The sequence below is a fragment of the Somniosus microcephalus genome, chromosome 6, assembly GCF_052327205.1.
Source record: "Somniosus microcephalus isolate GS21.2 chromosome 6, FLI_Smic_1.0, whole genome shotgun sequence".
In the NCBI taxonomy this organism is placed as follows: domain Eukaryota; kingdom Metazoa; phylum Chordata; class Chondrichthyes; order Squaliformes; family Somniosidae; genus Somniosus; species Somniosus microcephalus.
In genome coordinates this window covers 244764722-244780401 of record NC_140992.1, presented here as the reverse complement: position 1 = coordinate 244780401, position 15680 = coordinate 244764722, and the positions used below count along the sequence as shown (strand labels likewise).

The window sequence follows — 15680 nt, the reverse complement described above, 5'->3', positions numbered from 1 at the left end:
TTAACATTTACCAGTAGCTTTTCAAGTAGAACAGAATCTCCATCAATCTGTTAGCTGAAGTAATCAATGTGTTTTTATTTTGGTTTGTTTTTCATGCTGTCAAGTAATCAGCTGGAGCAATTACCACAGAACTCGCATTTCAGGTTGACAGACATGGTGCCCGAGCTGCGTGAACCCCATGGCCATGCAGGGAAATTTTAAAAGTAGGGGGGGAAAGTGCCTGTAAAGTACCTCATAATGAATTCAACTGGGTCCCCCACCACTGCAAGTCGGGTTGGTTCCACGCTGACAGACGCGCCTGTGGGAAAGGCACGTGGGAGTGAGTTGACAGCGGGTTCCCGACCTGCTGTCCAAAAAAATAACTTTTCCACCCGACCCACCACCGATCGCGCCTGCTACCACCCCAGAAAATTCTTGTAATATGTTTTTAAAAGCAAACTGAGCTCATTTGTTTCATTTCTTGCCAGCAGTACATTGAGCTTACATTGAAATGAGCCATCGAGTGTGACTGCTCAACCTCCCGTTCTCATTCTAGCTCTGGTTAAATTCATCATTATGTCAATTACACAAACACATAAAAGATGGCTGGGATTCCGGGGAAAGGAACAGTGTAGAGCTAGTGTCATTTGCATCAGGATGATTTCACAACCAAACACCATAATATGTTTGCGATCCTGTGACTTTTTCCTGCAAGTGATGTCATTGGATCAGTTTGAACAGTTTCTTCAGTCTCTGTTTTTGATAGTGGCCCTGCAGAATCTTCACTTCAATGGACCCCAGTGCTTTTGAATGTTAAACTATTCCACCAGGTGTATCCATCTAGAAACTGATGCAAGCCTACTAAATAATCGAAGCTTAAGTAGTTTTATGTCTTGGATGTAGATCTGAAAGGGGGTCAAGGCAACGATCAGGAAGGGGGGGTTGAAGTAACGATATAGAGTGGGGTTGAGGTAGCTATTGAAGATGATAGGGAGGGCGGCAGGGGGAACGGGGTGCAATGGTGGCTGGCAGCAGCCCGAGGTATTAATGTGGAACCAGGCGGAGCCCTCCTGCACCTCCTGGCTCCACATTCAGTTCAGTTTTTTTTAAACTTACCTTTTTGGTGGTGGCTTGCAGCGGTCCCTTTAAGGACCTGTTGGTTAGTCCACGTGTAGGCCTGCTTTTCCTGAATACAGTTGGCCCGGCACCGGCTGCATTCAGGGCACACGAATTTGGTAAAGCAAGCATCATACAGGTGTTAGACCCATTATTTGAATAAGCAAGGGGGCTAATGCCTGTTTCAGGCGCGGGCCCAAGACATCTCTTTTGATACCTATACCAATATGGCTGGTAGTGTACCTCCAGTGCGGAATGTGCGCACGCCTTATTGGAGGCTTTACTGCCTGTTTTACGCCTGTAAAGTGAATTTCTATGTCGATGTTTTTGATCTGCTTCTCTGTGAGCCAAAACATAAGCAACTGGATATATATCCTAATCTTTAATTTCAACTCGAGGATTCAGCACTTCAGAGAAGACAATTTAAGCCAGGAGATTTACTACATATAATAGTCTTTTAATATGTTTTCAATTATGCTCGAACTACCATATGCTCTTGGAATAGAAAGAGGACATTTAATGCAATAATATATCAATTCAATCCAAGTCTAAAGGCTGTAAAGTATGAAAAATATCACCAAATACTTAAGAGCCACAATTTAAAATTAGGCATTACATTGAATGTTGCACAGCATCTGCCAAAGGTTTTTGTAAAACTGTAAAATGTTAAATAGTGAAAGGATCTGGGCCCTTTTCAAAACATAAGCCCTCCATTTTGAGAAAGACTATCTCGAAACGTTTAATCTCAATTATGGCTACGTGCTTAACGGTTTGCAGTTCTGCAAGGAGGTTGAACAAAGAAAAGGTTAAAGGTCTCCAACTTAAACTGAGGTAACCCTTGGGAATGTGAACATCACCTGCCCCGGACCACTGGTGGTAGTTTTCCATTGGCCCATTCTAATTAAGAGATATGGGGAAGCAACCTGAATGGGTTAATGCTTGCCGATCATCAGACATCATTTTCTACTGTAAAGATGAGCCCAAAACTCACGCTTTTTGGTAAAGAAATAGTGTGCCAGTCCGGAACAACTGTGTGGACACCAGAATATGGCTCTGCCCTGAACACAACTCGGCTGAGCGTTACCTCTGTTGATCAATATAAGTCGTTGCTTGGTGTAACGTGTGTACTTGTCTCTGTTCTTATCTCAAATAAACTATTACCGATTGGTTCGCGTCAGACTTTCCTAGATCTTCCTGCAAGGAGGCACAAAGCCTTCTGGGCTATCAAAGCTCAGCCACCTAATTGTACCGCTTCCCACAGGCTCATTGCTGTGAGACCTAGGCCACACTGTTTTTGTGGCCTCCGAAGGGGAACTTTAGAATTAGTTAAATAGGGTTGTCTGGCTTATTGTAATGTTCCCCTTAATCAGGTGCTGGCCTAGTTTCCGGCCATTCTGGCAGAAGTTACAGCAGGGGAGTCTGATGGAATAGCAGTAGACTTTTGGGACCACACAGCTGTGGTTTCCATAGGGTCTTTTATGATATCTCCCCTTATCATCGATGATCAAATGAGGAACCTCCGCGGGAAATTTTACCTCATAGTCTTCACTCCAATTAACTTTTCCATCACATGTTAGGTATCATTCTCCACAACGTCCTCACTTAACTCATCCTTGTCCACCCAGGAATCGAGTACCGTACCCTGTTTATAACCCTGAAGCATTCCCTTCTATCTCCTGTTCTGAGACTAGTGTAATTCAATCCTTTGCTTTGCATCATTTCAAATGTGTACATTCCATATTTGCTGCACTTCAATCTCACTTTATTTCAAAATGTGTCAGTATCCTAAAATATTCCTTTTACAAATACATCAATGTGTATGTAAGCCTTCTGAGTGGCTGACTGGTTTGGCCATTAGAACTAGAAAAGTCCCAGATTAAATCTATGTTCAGTGGTAAATTAACTGGTCTCAGGTAGGCTAGCAACACAAGTTCCTCAATCTCCCAGATTATATGGGGCATTTTTGAATAAATGTTCACCTAGCTCTAAATTTATAGAAATCGATTTACCCATTTTGTTCCTGTTGATTCCAAAATTAATAGAGAGCAGCACAAGCCCAGGTGGTGCATCCCTATAAAAATGTAACTTTGTGTAGGAATTAACAACGGGGTTGGGGTTATTGTCTCTGGCCAGTCAGAAGCCTCTAAGCTGCTCCAGGGACCCCTGTGCGGTTTCGAAGCACTCCCCTATTCCTGGTTCTGACTGCCGGACTTATTCGGTAGCGATGTAGACAGAACAACACTGACTCGTGGTTTGGGTGCAAAACAGACCTGTATTTATTGAAACAAAAAGAAAGAAACAACTTAAAATAATCGATACAGCACACCTGTGCCTGGTACAGCACTTTTGCTTAACGCAGTACACTTAGTGTCCACTAGAGCGCTCTTTGCTCAGTGCAACACTCCTTTATTTAAATACAGCACTTTTAAATACATCTTCTTAGTGTCCACTGAAGCACCTCTCTGCTTAGTGCAACACCCTTTTTAATAGCACTTTTAATATGGAAACACCTTGCTCACTACAGCACATTTGCTTAGTGGCTTTTACTTAAAAACAGCACTTTAATACAGAACCCTTAGTGTCCACTGAAGCACTTCTCTGCTTAGTGCAACACCCTTTTTAATAGCACTTTTAATATAGAAACACCTTGCTCACTACAGCACCTTTGCTTAGTGGCTTTTACTTAAAAACAGCACTTTAATACAGAACCCTTAGTGTCCACTGAAGCACTTCTCTGCTTAGTGCAACACCCTTTTTAATAGCACTTTTAATATAGAAACACCTTGCTCACTACAGCACCTTTGCTTAGTGGCTTTTACTTAAAAACAGCACTTTAATACAGAACCCTTAGTGTCCACTGAAGCACTCCTCTGCTTAGTGCAACACCCTTTTTAATAGCACTTTTAATATAGAAACACCTTGCTCACTACAGCACCTTTGCTTAGTTGCTTTTACTTAAAAACAGCACTTTAATACAGAACCCTTAGTGTCCACTGAAGCACTTCTCTGCTTAGTGCAACACCCTTTTTAATAGCACTTTTAATATAGAAACACCTTGCTCACTACAGCACCTTTGCTTAGTGGCTTTTACTTAAAAACAGCACTTTAATACAGAACCCTTAGTGTCCACTGAAGCACTCCTCTGCTTAGTGCAACACCCTTTTTAATAGCACTTTTAATATAGAAACACCTTGCTCACTACAGCACCTTTGCTTAGTGGCTTTTACTTAAAAACAGCACTTTAATACAGAACCCTTAGTGTCCACTGAAGCACTCCTCTGCTTAGTGCAACACCCTTTTTAATAGCACTTTTAATATAGAAACACCTTGCTCACTACAGCACCTTTGCTTAGTGGCTTTTACTTAAAAACAGCACTTTAATACAGAACCCTTAGTGTCCACTGAAGCACTTCTCTGCTTAGTGCAACACCCTTTTTAATAGCACTTTTAATATAGAAACACCTTGCTCACTACAGCACCTTTGCTTAGTGGCTTTTACTTAAAAACAGCACTTTAATACAGAACCCTTAGTGTCCACTGAAGCACTTCTCTGCTTAGTGCAACACCCTTTTTAATAGCACTTTTAATATAGAAACACCTTGCTCACTACAGCACCTTTGCTTAGTGGCTTTTACTTAAAAACAGCACTTTAATACAGAACCCTTAGTGTCCACTGAAGCACTTCTCTGCTTAGTGCAACACCCTTTTTAATAGCACTTTTAATATAGAAACACCTTGCTCACTACAGCACCTTTGCTTAGTGGCTTTTACTTAAAAACAGCACTTTAATGCAGAACCTTTAGTGTCCACTGAAGCACTTCTCTGCTTAGTGCAACACCTTTTTAATAGCACTTTTAATATAGAAACACCTTGCTCACTACAGCACCTTTGCTTAGTGGCTTTACTTAAAAACAGCACTTTAATACAGCTACTCTCAGTGTTCACTACAGCCTTGTCTGCTAGTGCAACACTGTTACTTAAATAGGGGAGGAGAGAACAGACACAACGAGGGAAAATCAACTAAAATCACAGTTCTAACAAAATTCCCACTTAATTCCCACCCCTATACCTATTCTAAGTTGCCTTGTAATGGGCCAGAAAAATATATGCTCACCAATGAAAACCGTCTGCTCCATGCCCTGTGATCTTTGATCTTCACTGCCCCGAAGTAAAAAAAACCCAGTATTTCAAAAGTAAACTGCTGGTGTTCCACTCCTTTAGGCAGGCTCCCACGTTGTAGAGGGCACGGAGGCGAGGCCACAGAGAGAGAGATGGCTTCTGAGAAGCTATCTTTTATACCCCATTTGGGGCCCGCCCAAATCTGGATGTATCTGGGCTAAACAAAAGGGATCCAAACTGTCCCCATTGTCTGTAATGGGTTTTGAATAAAGCTGCAGTTTAAATGTGTCCTCATTGTCTGTGATGGACTTTGAATAAAGCTGCCGTGGTTTGAAAAAAAAGCATGTCTATTTCCTTGATTGCTTGAGTAGGTTAGTGTAAACAAAAGTCATTGTCCTTGTGGTCAGACTGAAATCGCAGTAATCATTTGTGTAAACATTGTAGCAGTTTCTGTAAACACATCGATTGTCTCTGCAGGGAGGGGGAACTCCCTGAACTGCCTTTGATTGGCAGTCTGGTCAGCCATCTTTGATCTTCACCTTTTTCACAGACACACACACAAGCTGCCTTTTCAATGTCTTTTGTCTTCTGCCATGTGGTCTGGTGGCCATTTTGATCCCTGGATTTTTAAAGGTATATTACCCAGGTATTCTTTAATCAAAATTCAATCTTCGGAACTATAGAAAATCTCGAAATTATTGCGAAATCCCTACACTTTGTTTTGTAAACTTTAATTGCAGAGTGAAAGAGAATGTTATTTTGAATCATCAGGTTATGAAAGTATTTCTGTCAGCACCAATTGTAACTCTTGTGGTTTCCAATGAGCAGCTCTAAATTACAGATTGCACTGCATAGGAATGGCACGAGTGAATGACAGTCAGACACAAATAAGGAAAATAAATTGAGCCTTTATCCAAAATATACACTTAAGAGAAGTATATATAAATTAGATTGTAGAAACACAAATATAGAAACTAGGGCCCTGAAATTTCACTCAGGCAACCATGCCAGCAGAAGCGTGGTGGAGCACTTTGTGTCTGCCTGTGGAAAGGCCCAGACCTTAAGCCAAAATACAGGGACACAATCATTAGCATATGTGGAGCCGGTGCAATATGTCAGTAAAGGCATTTCAGCAGCACCCGCCCCGGTGTGCTGGTTGGAATTTCAGAGCAGCACTCCGCTTCGCCAATAGAACAGGGGAGGCCCTGGAAGGGGCCAACACAAAAGAAGGTGCCTTTGTCTTCAGTTTCTTGGGGAGCTAATAGGACGTTCTTCAGCTGGCATGAGTTCTGATGAAGCCTTGAAAGCACATTAATATTAGAATTCTCCGGGAAGCCCAGGAATTCTCCAGAGACTCCCCTTGACATAGGCAGATTCAGATTACAGTTACCTAATTACTAATCTGTAAACATGTCTATGTTTTAATGATTATAGAATCACAGAATAATACAGCACAGAAGGAGGCAATTCATCTCATCAAGTCTGGGCCATCTCTTTCGAAGAGCAATCCACCCATTCCACCAGCCTGTCTATGTCCTCTTGAAGTCTATTACTATCCTCTGCACTGTTTACTACACTTCCAAGTTTTGAGTCATCTGCAAATTTCAAAATTGTGCCCTGTACCCCCAAGTCCAAGTCATTGATGTATATCAAAAACAGCAGTGGTCCTAGTATTGAACCTTGGAGAACTCCACTGTATACCTCTCTCCAGTCTGAAAAACAGCAACTCACCACAACTCTATCCCTTAGCCAATGTTGCATCCATGCTACCACTGCCCCTTTTATCCAAATGGGCTTTGATTTTGCTAACAAGTAATATGTGGTACTTTATCAAACGCCCTTTGAAAGTCCATATACACAACACCAGCTGCAAGGCCCTCATCCACCCTTTCTGTTACCTCATCAATAAATGTTACTCCTTTCTTAGAACAACAGTTCCAGGGAATCATCATTCATGTTTACATTCGTGCATTGTAAATGTTCTCTATATTGATCAAGTCCCACTTGAAAAGGTTTCAATTTGGCTGATGCAAACAATGTGATTCAAATCCCAGTGCTTACTTATCCCTACAGAACTGCTCGCACTTGACATTCACTTCTGCTTTGAATCCAGTTTTGGATTAGCTGTATAATTGAAACGCTGCAGAGATCACATTATTGTGTCCTTTATTGTTCCAGGTGGAAGCAGTTCTATAATAGCCTTGGCCTCCAGTGCTCTGGAATCGGTCTGTTTGACATTACATGCAACTTCACTTGGGCAATTGTTCGAAATTCATAATTTACAATTAATTTCTGGCCACCAGACCTAATCTAATGGCTGGGGAAACCCATTTTGCTGCTCTGTACAGCCAGTTAATGCTGCTGGCAAAAAAAAGCGTTTTTTCTGTGATTCTCCACAAGGGAGGAGCAGCACCTCATTTACTTCGCAGCATAACTGGTGAACAGTTGGGGCTGCTATCAGCGGCAACACTGTAACATAAGTGAAAATATCTGAGTGAGTGCAGAGTCAGTACCGTTAATGAAAAAGGAATAATCTGTGAATCTTGAAAGAAATAACCTGATCTGCACACATTGGGGTAGAAATTGATGATCGCCCGTTCTCCGGCGCATAACCAACAGTGCGCAGATAGCGTGTGTACCAATTGGGAAGTCCATAGCTCACCCAACATTGGGCCTCGGACCTCATTTCAATAATTTGGGTGAGCTGCCTCCAGGGATAAGGTTAAAACTGACCCCATTATGGCTGCCATAGCCTCAAAGCAAGTGCATAGACAGCTTTCTTTCTATATGGTGAGTGCATTTTTATACTTATCAGGTGAAAGATCTCAATTCTGGAAAATTTAATAATTTTTAGCACCCAGTTTCAGTATTGGGTATTCCCCTTTAAATGAAGCTACTCCCCCTCCCACCCCAAGGCAAAAACTTGTATGAGAGTGTTTCACTTTCATTAAAGGTAGCAGTGTCCAACCGCTGGTCCTCAAAGCCCAGGTAGCTCATTCCTATTTATGCTTATATTTCTTATGTGTTGCTTAGCCCTGTTAGAATTTTGTGGACTTAGTGACTTATCAAAGAGAAAAGGATTTGGTTTCAATCTACCAACATTCATTAAGGTGCCCTATACTGACACACTTTATTCTAAAGTGGAGGTAATAAAAATTTAAATATATACATTTTTAATTTTATATATATATATATGGAAAAACATGCTAGTCTAGTAATTGACTTGGACTTATCCTCTACATATTAAACATGCGGGGTTCAGTTTCTTGTTTTGATCCAAGAATCTTAAGATTTAGTTAAACTGATTCAAAAAGTGACACGGGCAAGAGGAAGCAGCTAATTGGGTGAGTACGGCCAGGTGAGTATTTATACTACTCTATAGTTTGACAGTTAAGGTTAATAGTTTATAAAGTTTAGAAGGTCTTAATTTTTGTGGTTATAGTTTGTAAGGTCTCTGTTATGTAGCGGGGAGTGCTAGTAAACAAGGGCCCTTGAGTATATCATTTAATTGTAGTGTAATTGGTGGTATTGATTTGATTTAATTTAATTTGAATTAATTAAATGGTAAGTCATGACAGCACAGCTCGGCCCCATGGCATGCTCCTCCTGCACTATGTGGGAAATCAGGGACACTTCCTGTGTCCCTGATGACCATGTGTGCGGGAAGTGTATCCAGCTGCAGCTACTGGCAGACAGCATTGCAGCACTGGAGCTGTGAATGGACACATACTGGAGCATTCATGATGCTGAGGACATCATGGATAGCACGTTTAATGAGTTGGTCACACCGCAGGTAAAGGCTGCACAGGCAAGAAGGGAATGGGTGACCGCCAGGCAGAGTAGTAGGCACAGGCAGGTAGTGCAGGGGTCCCCTGTGGCCATCCCCCTCTCAAACAGATATACCACTTGGATATTGTTGAGGGAGATGGCTTATCGGGGGAAAGGCAGCAGCAGCCAACTTCCTGGCACCATGGGTGGTCCTGCTGCAAAGGACGGGAGGAAAAAGAGCAGGAGAGCTATAGTGATAGGGGATTCTATTGTAAGGGGAATAGATGGGCATTTCTGCGGCCACAAACGAGACTCCAGGATGGTATGTTGCCTCCCTGGTGCAAGTGTCAAGGATGTCCCGGGGCGGCTGCAGCGCATTCTGGAGGGGGAGGGTGAACAGCCAGTTATCGTGGTGCATATAGGTACCAATGATATAGGTAAAAAATGGGATGAGGTCCTAAAAGCTGAATATAGGGAGTTAGGAGCTAAATTAAAAAATAGGACCTCAAAGGTAGTAATCTCAGGATTACTACCAGTGCCACATGCTAGTCAGAGTAGAAATAGAAGGTATTTCAGATGAATACGTGGCTAGAGGAATGGTGCAAGGGGGAGGGATTCAAATTCCTGGGACATTGGAACTGGTTCTGGGGGAGGTGGGACCAGTACAAACTGGACGGTTTGCACCTGGGCGGGACAGGGACCGATGTCCTAGAGGGAGTGTTTGCTAGTGCTGTTGGGGAGGGTTTAAACTAAAATGGCAGAAGGTTGGTAACCTGTGCAGGGAGACAGAGGAAAGGGAAGCAAGGATAGAAACAAAAGACAGGAAGGAGAAAAGCAAAAGTGGAAGGCAGAGAAATCAAGGGTGTAAATCAAACAGGGCTACAGTAAATAATAATTCTAAAAGGGCTAAGAGTGTTAAAAAATCAAGCCTGAAGGCTTTGTGTCTTAATGTGAGGAGCATTCGTAATAAGTTCGATGAATTAGCTGCGCAAATAGATGTAAACAGATATGATATAATTGGGATTACAGAGACATGACTCCAGGGTGACCAAGGCTGTGAATTCAACATCCAGGGGTATTCAATATTCAGGAAGGACAGGAATAAAGGAAAAGGAGGTGGGGTAGCATTGCTGGTTAAAGAGGAGATTAACACAATAGTAAGGAAGGATATTAGCTCTGATGATGTGGAATCTGTATGGGCAGAGCTGAGAAATACCAAGGGGCAGAAAACATTAGTGGGAGTTGTATACAGACCCCTAATCAGTAATGCTGAGGTTGGGGATGGCATTAAACTGGGACGCGTGCAATAAGGGCACAGCAATTATCATGGGTGACTTTAATCTACATATAGATTGGGCTAACCAAATTAGTAACAATACTGTGGAGGAGGAATTCCTAGAGTGTATACGGGATGGTTTCCTGGACCAATATGTCGAGGAACCAACTAGAGATCAGGCCATCTTAGACTGGATATTGTGTAATGAGAAAGGATTAATTAGCAATCTTGTTGTGCGAGGCCCCTTGGGGAGGAGCGATCATAATATGATAGAATTCTGCATTAAGATGGAGAGTGAAGTCGTTGACTCAGAGACTAGGGTCCTGAATTTTAAATAAAGGGAACTATGATGGTATGTGGCACGAGTTGGCTAGGATGGATTGGGAATGGCAAACATTTAAAGATCGCATGGATGAACTATAGAATTTGTTCATCCCTGTTTGGCATAAAAATAAAACAAAAAAGGTGACTCAACTGTGGCTACCAATGGAAATTAGGGATAGCATAATATCCAAGGAGAGGACATATAATTTGGCCAGAAAAAGCAGCAAAACTGAGGATTGGGAGCAGTTTAGCATTCAGCAAAGGAGGACAAAGGGATTAATTAAGAGGGTGAAAATACATTATGAGAGCAAGCTTGCAGGGAACATAAAAACTGACTGTAAAAGCTTCTATAGCTATGTGAAGAGAAAAAGATTGGTGAAGTCAAGCATAGGTCCCTTGCAGTCAGAATCAGGGGAATTTATAATGGGGAACAAAGAAATGGCAGACCAATTAAATACATAGTTTGATTCTGTCTTCACAAAGGAGGACACAAATAACCTCCCAAAGATGTCGGGGAACATAGGGTCTAATGAGAGGGAGGAATTGAATGAAATCAGTATTTGTAGGGAAATGGTGTTCGGGAAATTGACAGGATTGAAGGCCGATAAATCCCCAGGGCCTGATAATCTACATTCTAGGGTGCTTAAGGAAGTGGCCCTAGAAATAGCAGATGCATTGCTGGTCATCTTCCAAAATTCTATAGACTCTGGAACAGTTCCCATGGATTGGAGGATAGCTAATGTAATCACACTATTTAAAAAAGGTGGCAGAGAGAAAATGGGGAATTATAGACCGGTAAGGCTGACATCAGTAGTGGGGAAAATGCTAGAGTCCATTATAAAAGATGTAATAGCAGAGCACTTGGAAAACAGTGACAGGATCGGACAAAGTCAACATGGATTTACAAAAGGTAAATCATGCTTGACTAATCTACTGGAATTTTTTGAGGATGTAACTGGTAGAATAGATAAGGGAGAACCAGTGGATGTGGTGCATTTGGACTTTCAGAAGGTTTTTGATAAGGTCCCGCATAAGAGATTAGCGTGCAAAGTTAAAGCACATGGGATTGGAGGTAAGGTACTGACTTGGATAGAGAACTGGTTGGCAGACAGGAAGCAAAGAGTTGGAATTAACGGGTCTTTTTCCGAGTGGCAGGCAGTGACTAGTGGGGTACCGCAGGGATCGGTGCTAGGACCCCAGCTATTCACAATATATATTAATGATCTAGACGAGGGAACTAGATGTAATATCTCCAAGTTTGCAGACGACACAAAGCTGGGTGGGCGTGTTTGCTGTGAGGAGGATGCAGAGAAACTCCAGTATGATTTGGACAGTTTGGTTGATTGGGCAGATGCAGTATAATGTGAATAAATGCGAGGTTATCCACTTCGGTGGCAAAAACAGGAAGACAGATTATTATCTGAATGACAATAGATTGGGAAAAGGGGAAGTGCAACGAGACCTGGGTGTCCTTGTGCACCAGTCACTGAAGGTAAGCATGCAGGTGCAGCAGGCGATTAAGAAGGCAAATGGTATGTTGGCCTTCATAGCGAGAGGATTCGAGTACAGGAGCAAGGATGTCTTGCTGCAGTTGTACAGGGCCTTGGTGAGACCACACCTTGAGTATTGTGTGCCGTTTTGGTCGCCTTATCTGAGGAAGGATGTTCTTGCCATGGAGAGAGTGCAGCGTAGATTCACCAGACTGATACCTGGGATGGCAGGAATGACGTATGAGGAGAGATTGGGTTGAGTAGGCTTATATTTGCTAGAGTTTAGAAGAATGAGAGGGGATCTCATTGAAACTTATAAAATTCTAACAGGACTAGACAGACTAGATGCAGGAAGGATGTTCCCGATGGTCGGAGAGTCCAGAACCAGGGGTCACAGTCTAAGGATAAAGGGTAAGCCTTTTAGGACTGAGATGAGGAGGAATTTCTTCACCCAGAGAGTGGTGAACCTGTGGAATTCTCTACCACAGAAGGCAGTTGAGGACAATTCATTAAATATATTCAAGAAGGAGTTAGATATATTTCTTAAGGCTAAAGGGATCAAGGGATATGAGGAGAAAGCAGGGACAGGGTACTGAATTTGGATGATCAGCCATGATCTCATTAAATGGCAGAACAGGCTCGAGGGGCCGAATGGCCTACTCCTGCTCCTATCTTCTATGTTTCTATGTTTCAACATTCTGCCTAAGAGAGAGACCACTTACACTTTAGCAAGGTTCAAAGTGTTTGAAATAAGTTAATCCAACAAAGACATAACATTGCCATTTTTTATTCCCATGCTAAGTAAAATATTTACCACATTCATTTATTCAGAAACAGGAACAAATAAAGTGCATACAAGTTTTATAATGAGATGGTGTTCAAAGTAGATCTCAATGAAATGCCTCATTAAAAAAAGAGAAAAAAAACACTTAAATAATCTTTGATTTGCCAGTACTGTATGAATGTTGATCAAGCAAAAATGTAGAATTTCTAAATGTTAATAAGAGTTTGAACAGAACAATTAAGCTTATAGGCCAGTCATTTTCTAAATGTAATCATTAAAACATTTAGTTTATCATGCTTTTGAAACACTTCAAGTGATTGATTGTGACAGACTGTACAATTTCCAATCACATTATTATGACACACTCACCCACAGTAGCAGAGAAAGTGGGGGTGACTTGCTCCTAATCCTTTGTCACTGTGGCTCTGAACTCTGGACTAGGAGGTGTATAAGACTGGCCCAGAAATGACCTTCCTTCTAATTACCTGGTACTCAACGCTCCTTCCCACCAGCACACTGAAACTTTAGTGCAGTGGGATTCAACTAATGCCCTTCCACTCAATGGTACCATCCCACACAAAGTCATTTTGAAAACGTTAAAATAATAATGCCAGGTGAGTGATATTGATTGATAACATTGCATTAATACTTTTAAAGATGGCATTGAATGCCTGTGTCAAAGTAACAAATGTATACAAGTCATAGAACGCACAGTAAGAAAATGTTTGTACCTTCATAAATTTCCCAAATTCCTCTTTGTAATTAGTATTTAACTGATGTTTCCAGTATTACATAATCTGAAAGAAGTTGGTATTTTGAAAGTGAGGTAAGACTTGTGCACTCAACATCCTCACAGAACAAGGATTTAATTTAAGAACAAAACTGGAACGAAAATTTAAATAAGTTTGAAAACATAGGTGTAGGGTTTCAGTAGTAACAATATGCACATGAAATGGAGGTAAAAGATCTGCTTAATCAAATCAAAATTATTGAAAGGAAATGTACATCAAAGAGCACCAGTAGTTGGTGTTTAGTGCAGGTAAACCTAACTTAAATATGATGTCCAATATTAATGTGAAAGAAGTTGGTATTTTGAAAGCTTAGGTAAGACTTTTGCACTCAATGGATCAATATGATGGTCTTTATTATCAGTCAGAAAGGCGATGTATTCCCTGCAGGAAAACGACAGTCCCTTAAAGCTCAGTTCTTTTCTGGCAATGCGTGCAGGTTTTTGTGGAACAACTGGTGCAGCCCCTTGCGGAACCGCTGGTCTCTGATACTGTAGATCACCACATTACAGCAGCTGTTGGACGCCAGGATCCAAAAGGCAAAGAAGGAGAAGTTGCACCAGCGATAGCCGATGACATTGCCCACCACGAAGGCGGCGATGGGGCTGAAGGAGGCAGTGAAGACAAAAGTCAGGATGGCTATGGTCTTGGCGGCTTTGATGTCCGAGAAGGACGGGCGCAGGGAGCCCGAGAAGTTGTCCACCTCGGCCAAGAACTTGCGCTTCTTGGAGTAGCGGCGGATACTGCTGAACGACAGCAGGTTGACCACCAGAGTGCCGCCCAGCAGGGTGAAGTCGAAAGCGGGGAAGAGCAGCAGGATGCTACAGCTGGGGTTGTGGGGAGCCTTGGGCACGAAGGCGTAGTTGCACATCCGACTGCACTCGTTGTACTCGAGGGAAAACTCGTCGCTGAAGAGCAAAGGGGCCAGGGCCAGCAGGAAGCCGGCCACCCAGGAGCAGGAGATCAGCAGGCAGGTCCTCCTCCGGGTGATGACCGAGTCCTTGTGCAGGGGTTTCAGGATGGCCACGCTCCGCTCCACCGTCAGCAAGAAGATGGTGCTGATGGACACGAAGGTGCAGCCGGCGAACACCAGTCCCATCAGGTTGCAGGGCTGCCAGGGCTGGCCGCCCCCCGCGGCCGAATAGCCCTGGTACCAGACGGGCGGCGTGCCGCTCATCAGCAAGGCGATCTCGGTGTAGACGGAGAAGGGGACCACCAGGAGCCCCACCATCAAATCGGCCAGGGCTAGGGAGACTTTCAGATAACCCTGGGGGGTCCGGAACTGCCGGGTCCTGAGGAAAACTGTCAACGTGATGGTGTTGCCCACGACCACCCCACAAGCCAGGCTGACCATGAAGGCGATCACCAGTGTCCTGTTGACCAGACCGCAGCAACACCAGCTGCAGGCGGGGTCGGTGCCGTTCGTGTCTGCACCGGGAGAGGGTGGGCATCTCTGGCCGGGGCACCGGGCGCCCTCCGCCGTCAGGTTAATGAGGTAGTCCGGCATCACATTCGCATGAGTGGAGTTCTCGGCACGAAGCCTGTCCGCCCGGACAACTCAAAGTTGACTGAAGCACATTCACCTGCAAAAGAGTGGGAGAGAGAGAGACAGGTCAGGCTCGCCTGCCAGATCCACGCTGTCTGTCTACATTACAGAACATCAGCAGCGCAGTCAGCGTGTGGTCTGGGCTGGTCCTTAACGTTAAAGACAAGCACATTACACACACACACACACACACACAGTGTAACTCAACGCCAGGGTAAAAAATAATCATTTCAACATTGGAGTAGGGAAATGGAGAATACTTTATTTTTAAGAAGAGCCATGAGTAGAATAAAATTGTCATTTACGACGGGTACCTAATGTCAGAGAGCAGTCCAAAGGGTGTTTTATTTTCACTGTAAGTCGATCTATTTTATCAATCGCTTCCAAAAGCCACACTTTAGATGATTTAAATGAATAATACATTCCGCGCTGTCAGCGGCGTCTACTGTTCAATTAACGCAAAGGAAAGCCTTGAATGAAAAAAATATCC

The 15680-nt window shown here is 43.0% G+C and overlaps 1 protein-coding gene across 1 annotated transcript; it reads right to left on the bottom strand.

The window, feature by feature from the left end:
- Positions 1-12856: 12856 nt before the first annotated feature.
- On the bottom strand, positions 12857-15185 carry LOC147116612 (adenosine receptor A3-like). The gene has a single exon (XM_085989526.1). The coding sequence runs from the start codon at positions 15149-15151 to the stop codon at positions 14057-14059; it is 1095 nt and encodes a 364-aa protein (XP_085845652.1). The 5' UTR covers positions 15152-15185; the 3' UTR covers positions 12857-14056.
- Between the last annotated feature and the right edge of the window lie 495 nt (positions 15186-15680).

What these genes read in the sequence shown, in the direction of transcription:
- LOC147116612 (XM_085989526.1), bottom strand. Translation starts at nt 15,151, where the DNA reads ATGCCGGACTACCTCATTAACCTGACGGCGGAGGGCGCCCGGTGCCCC.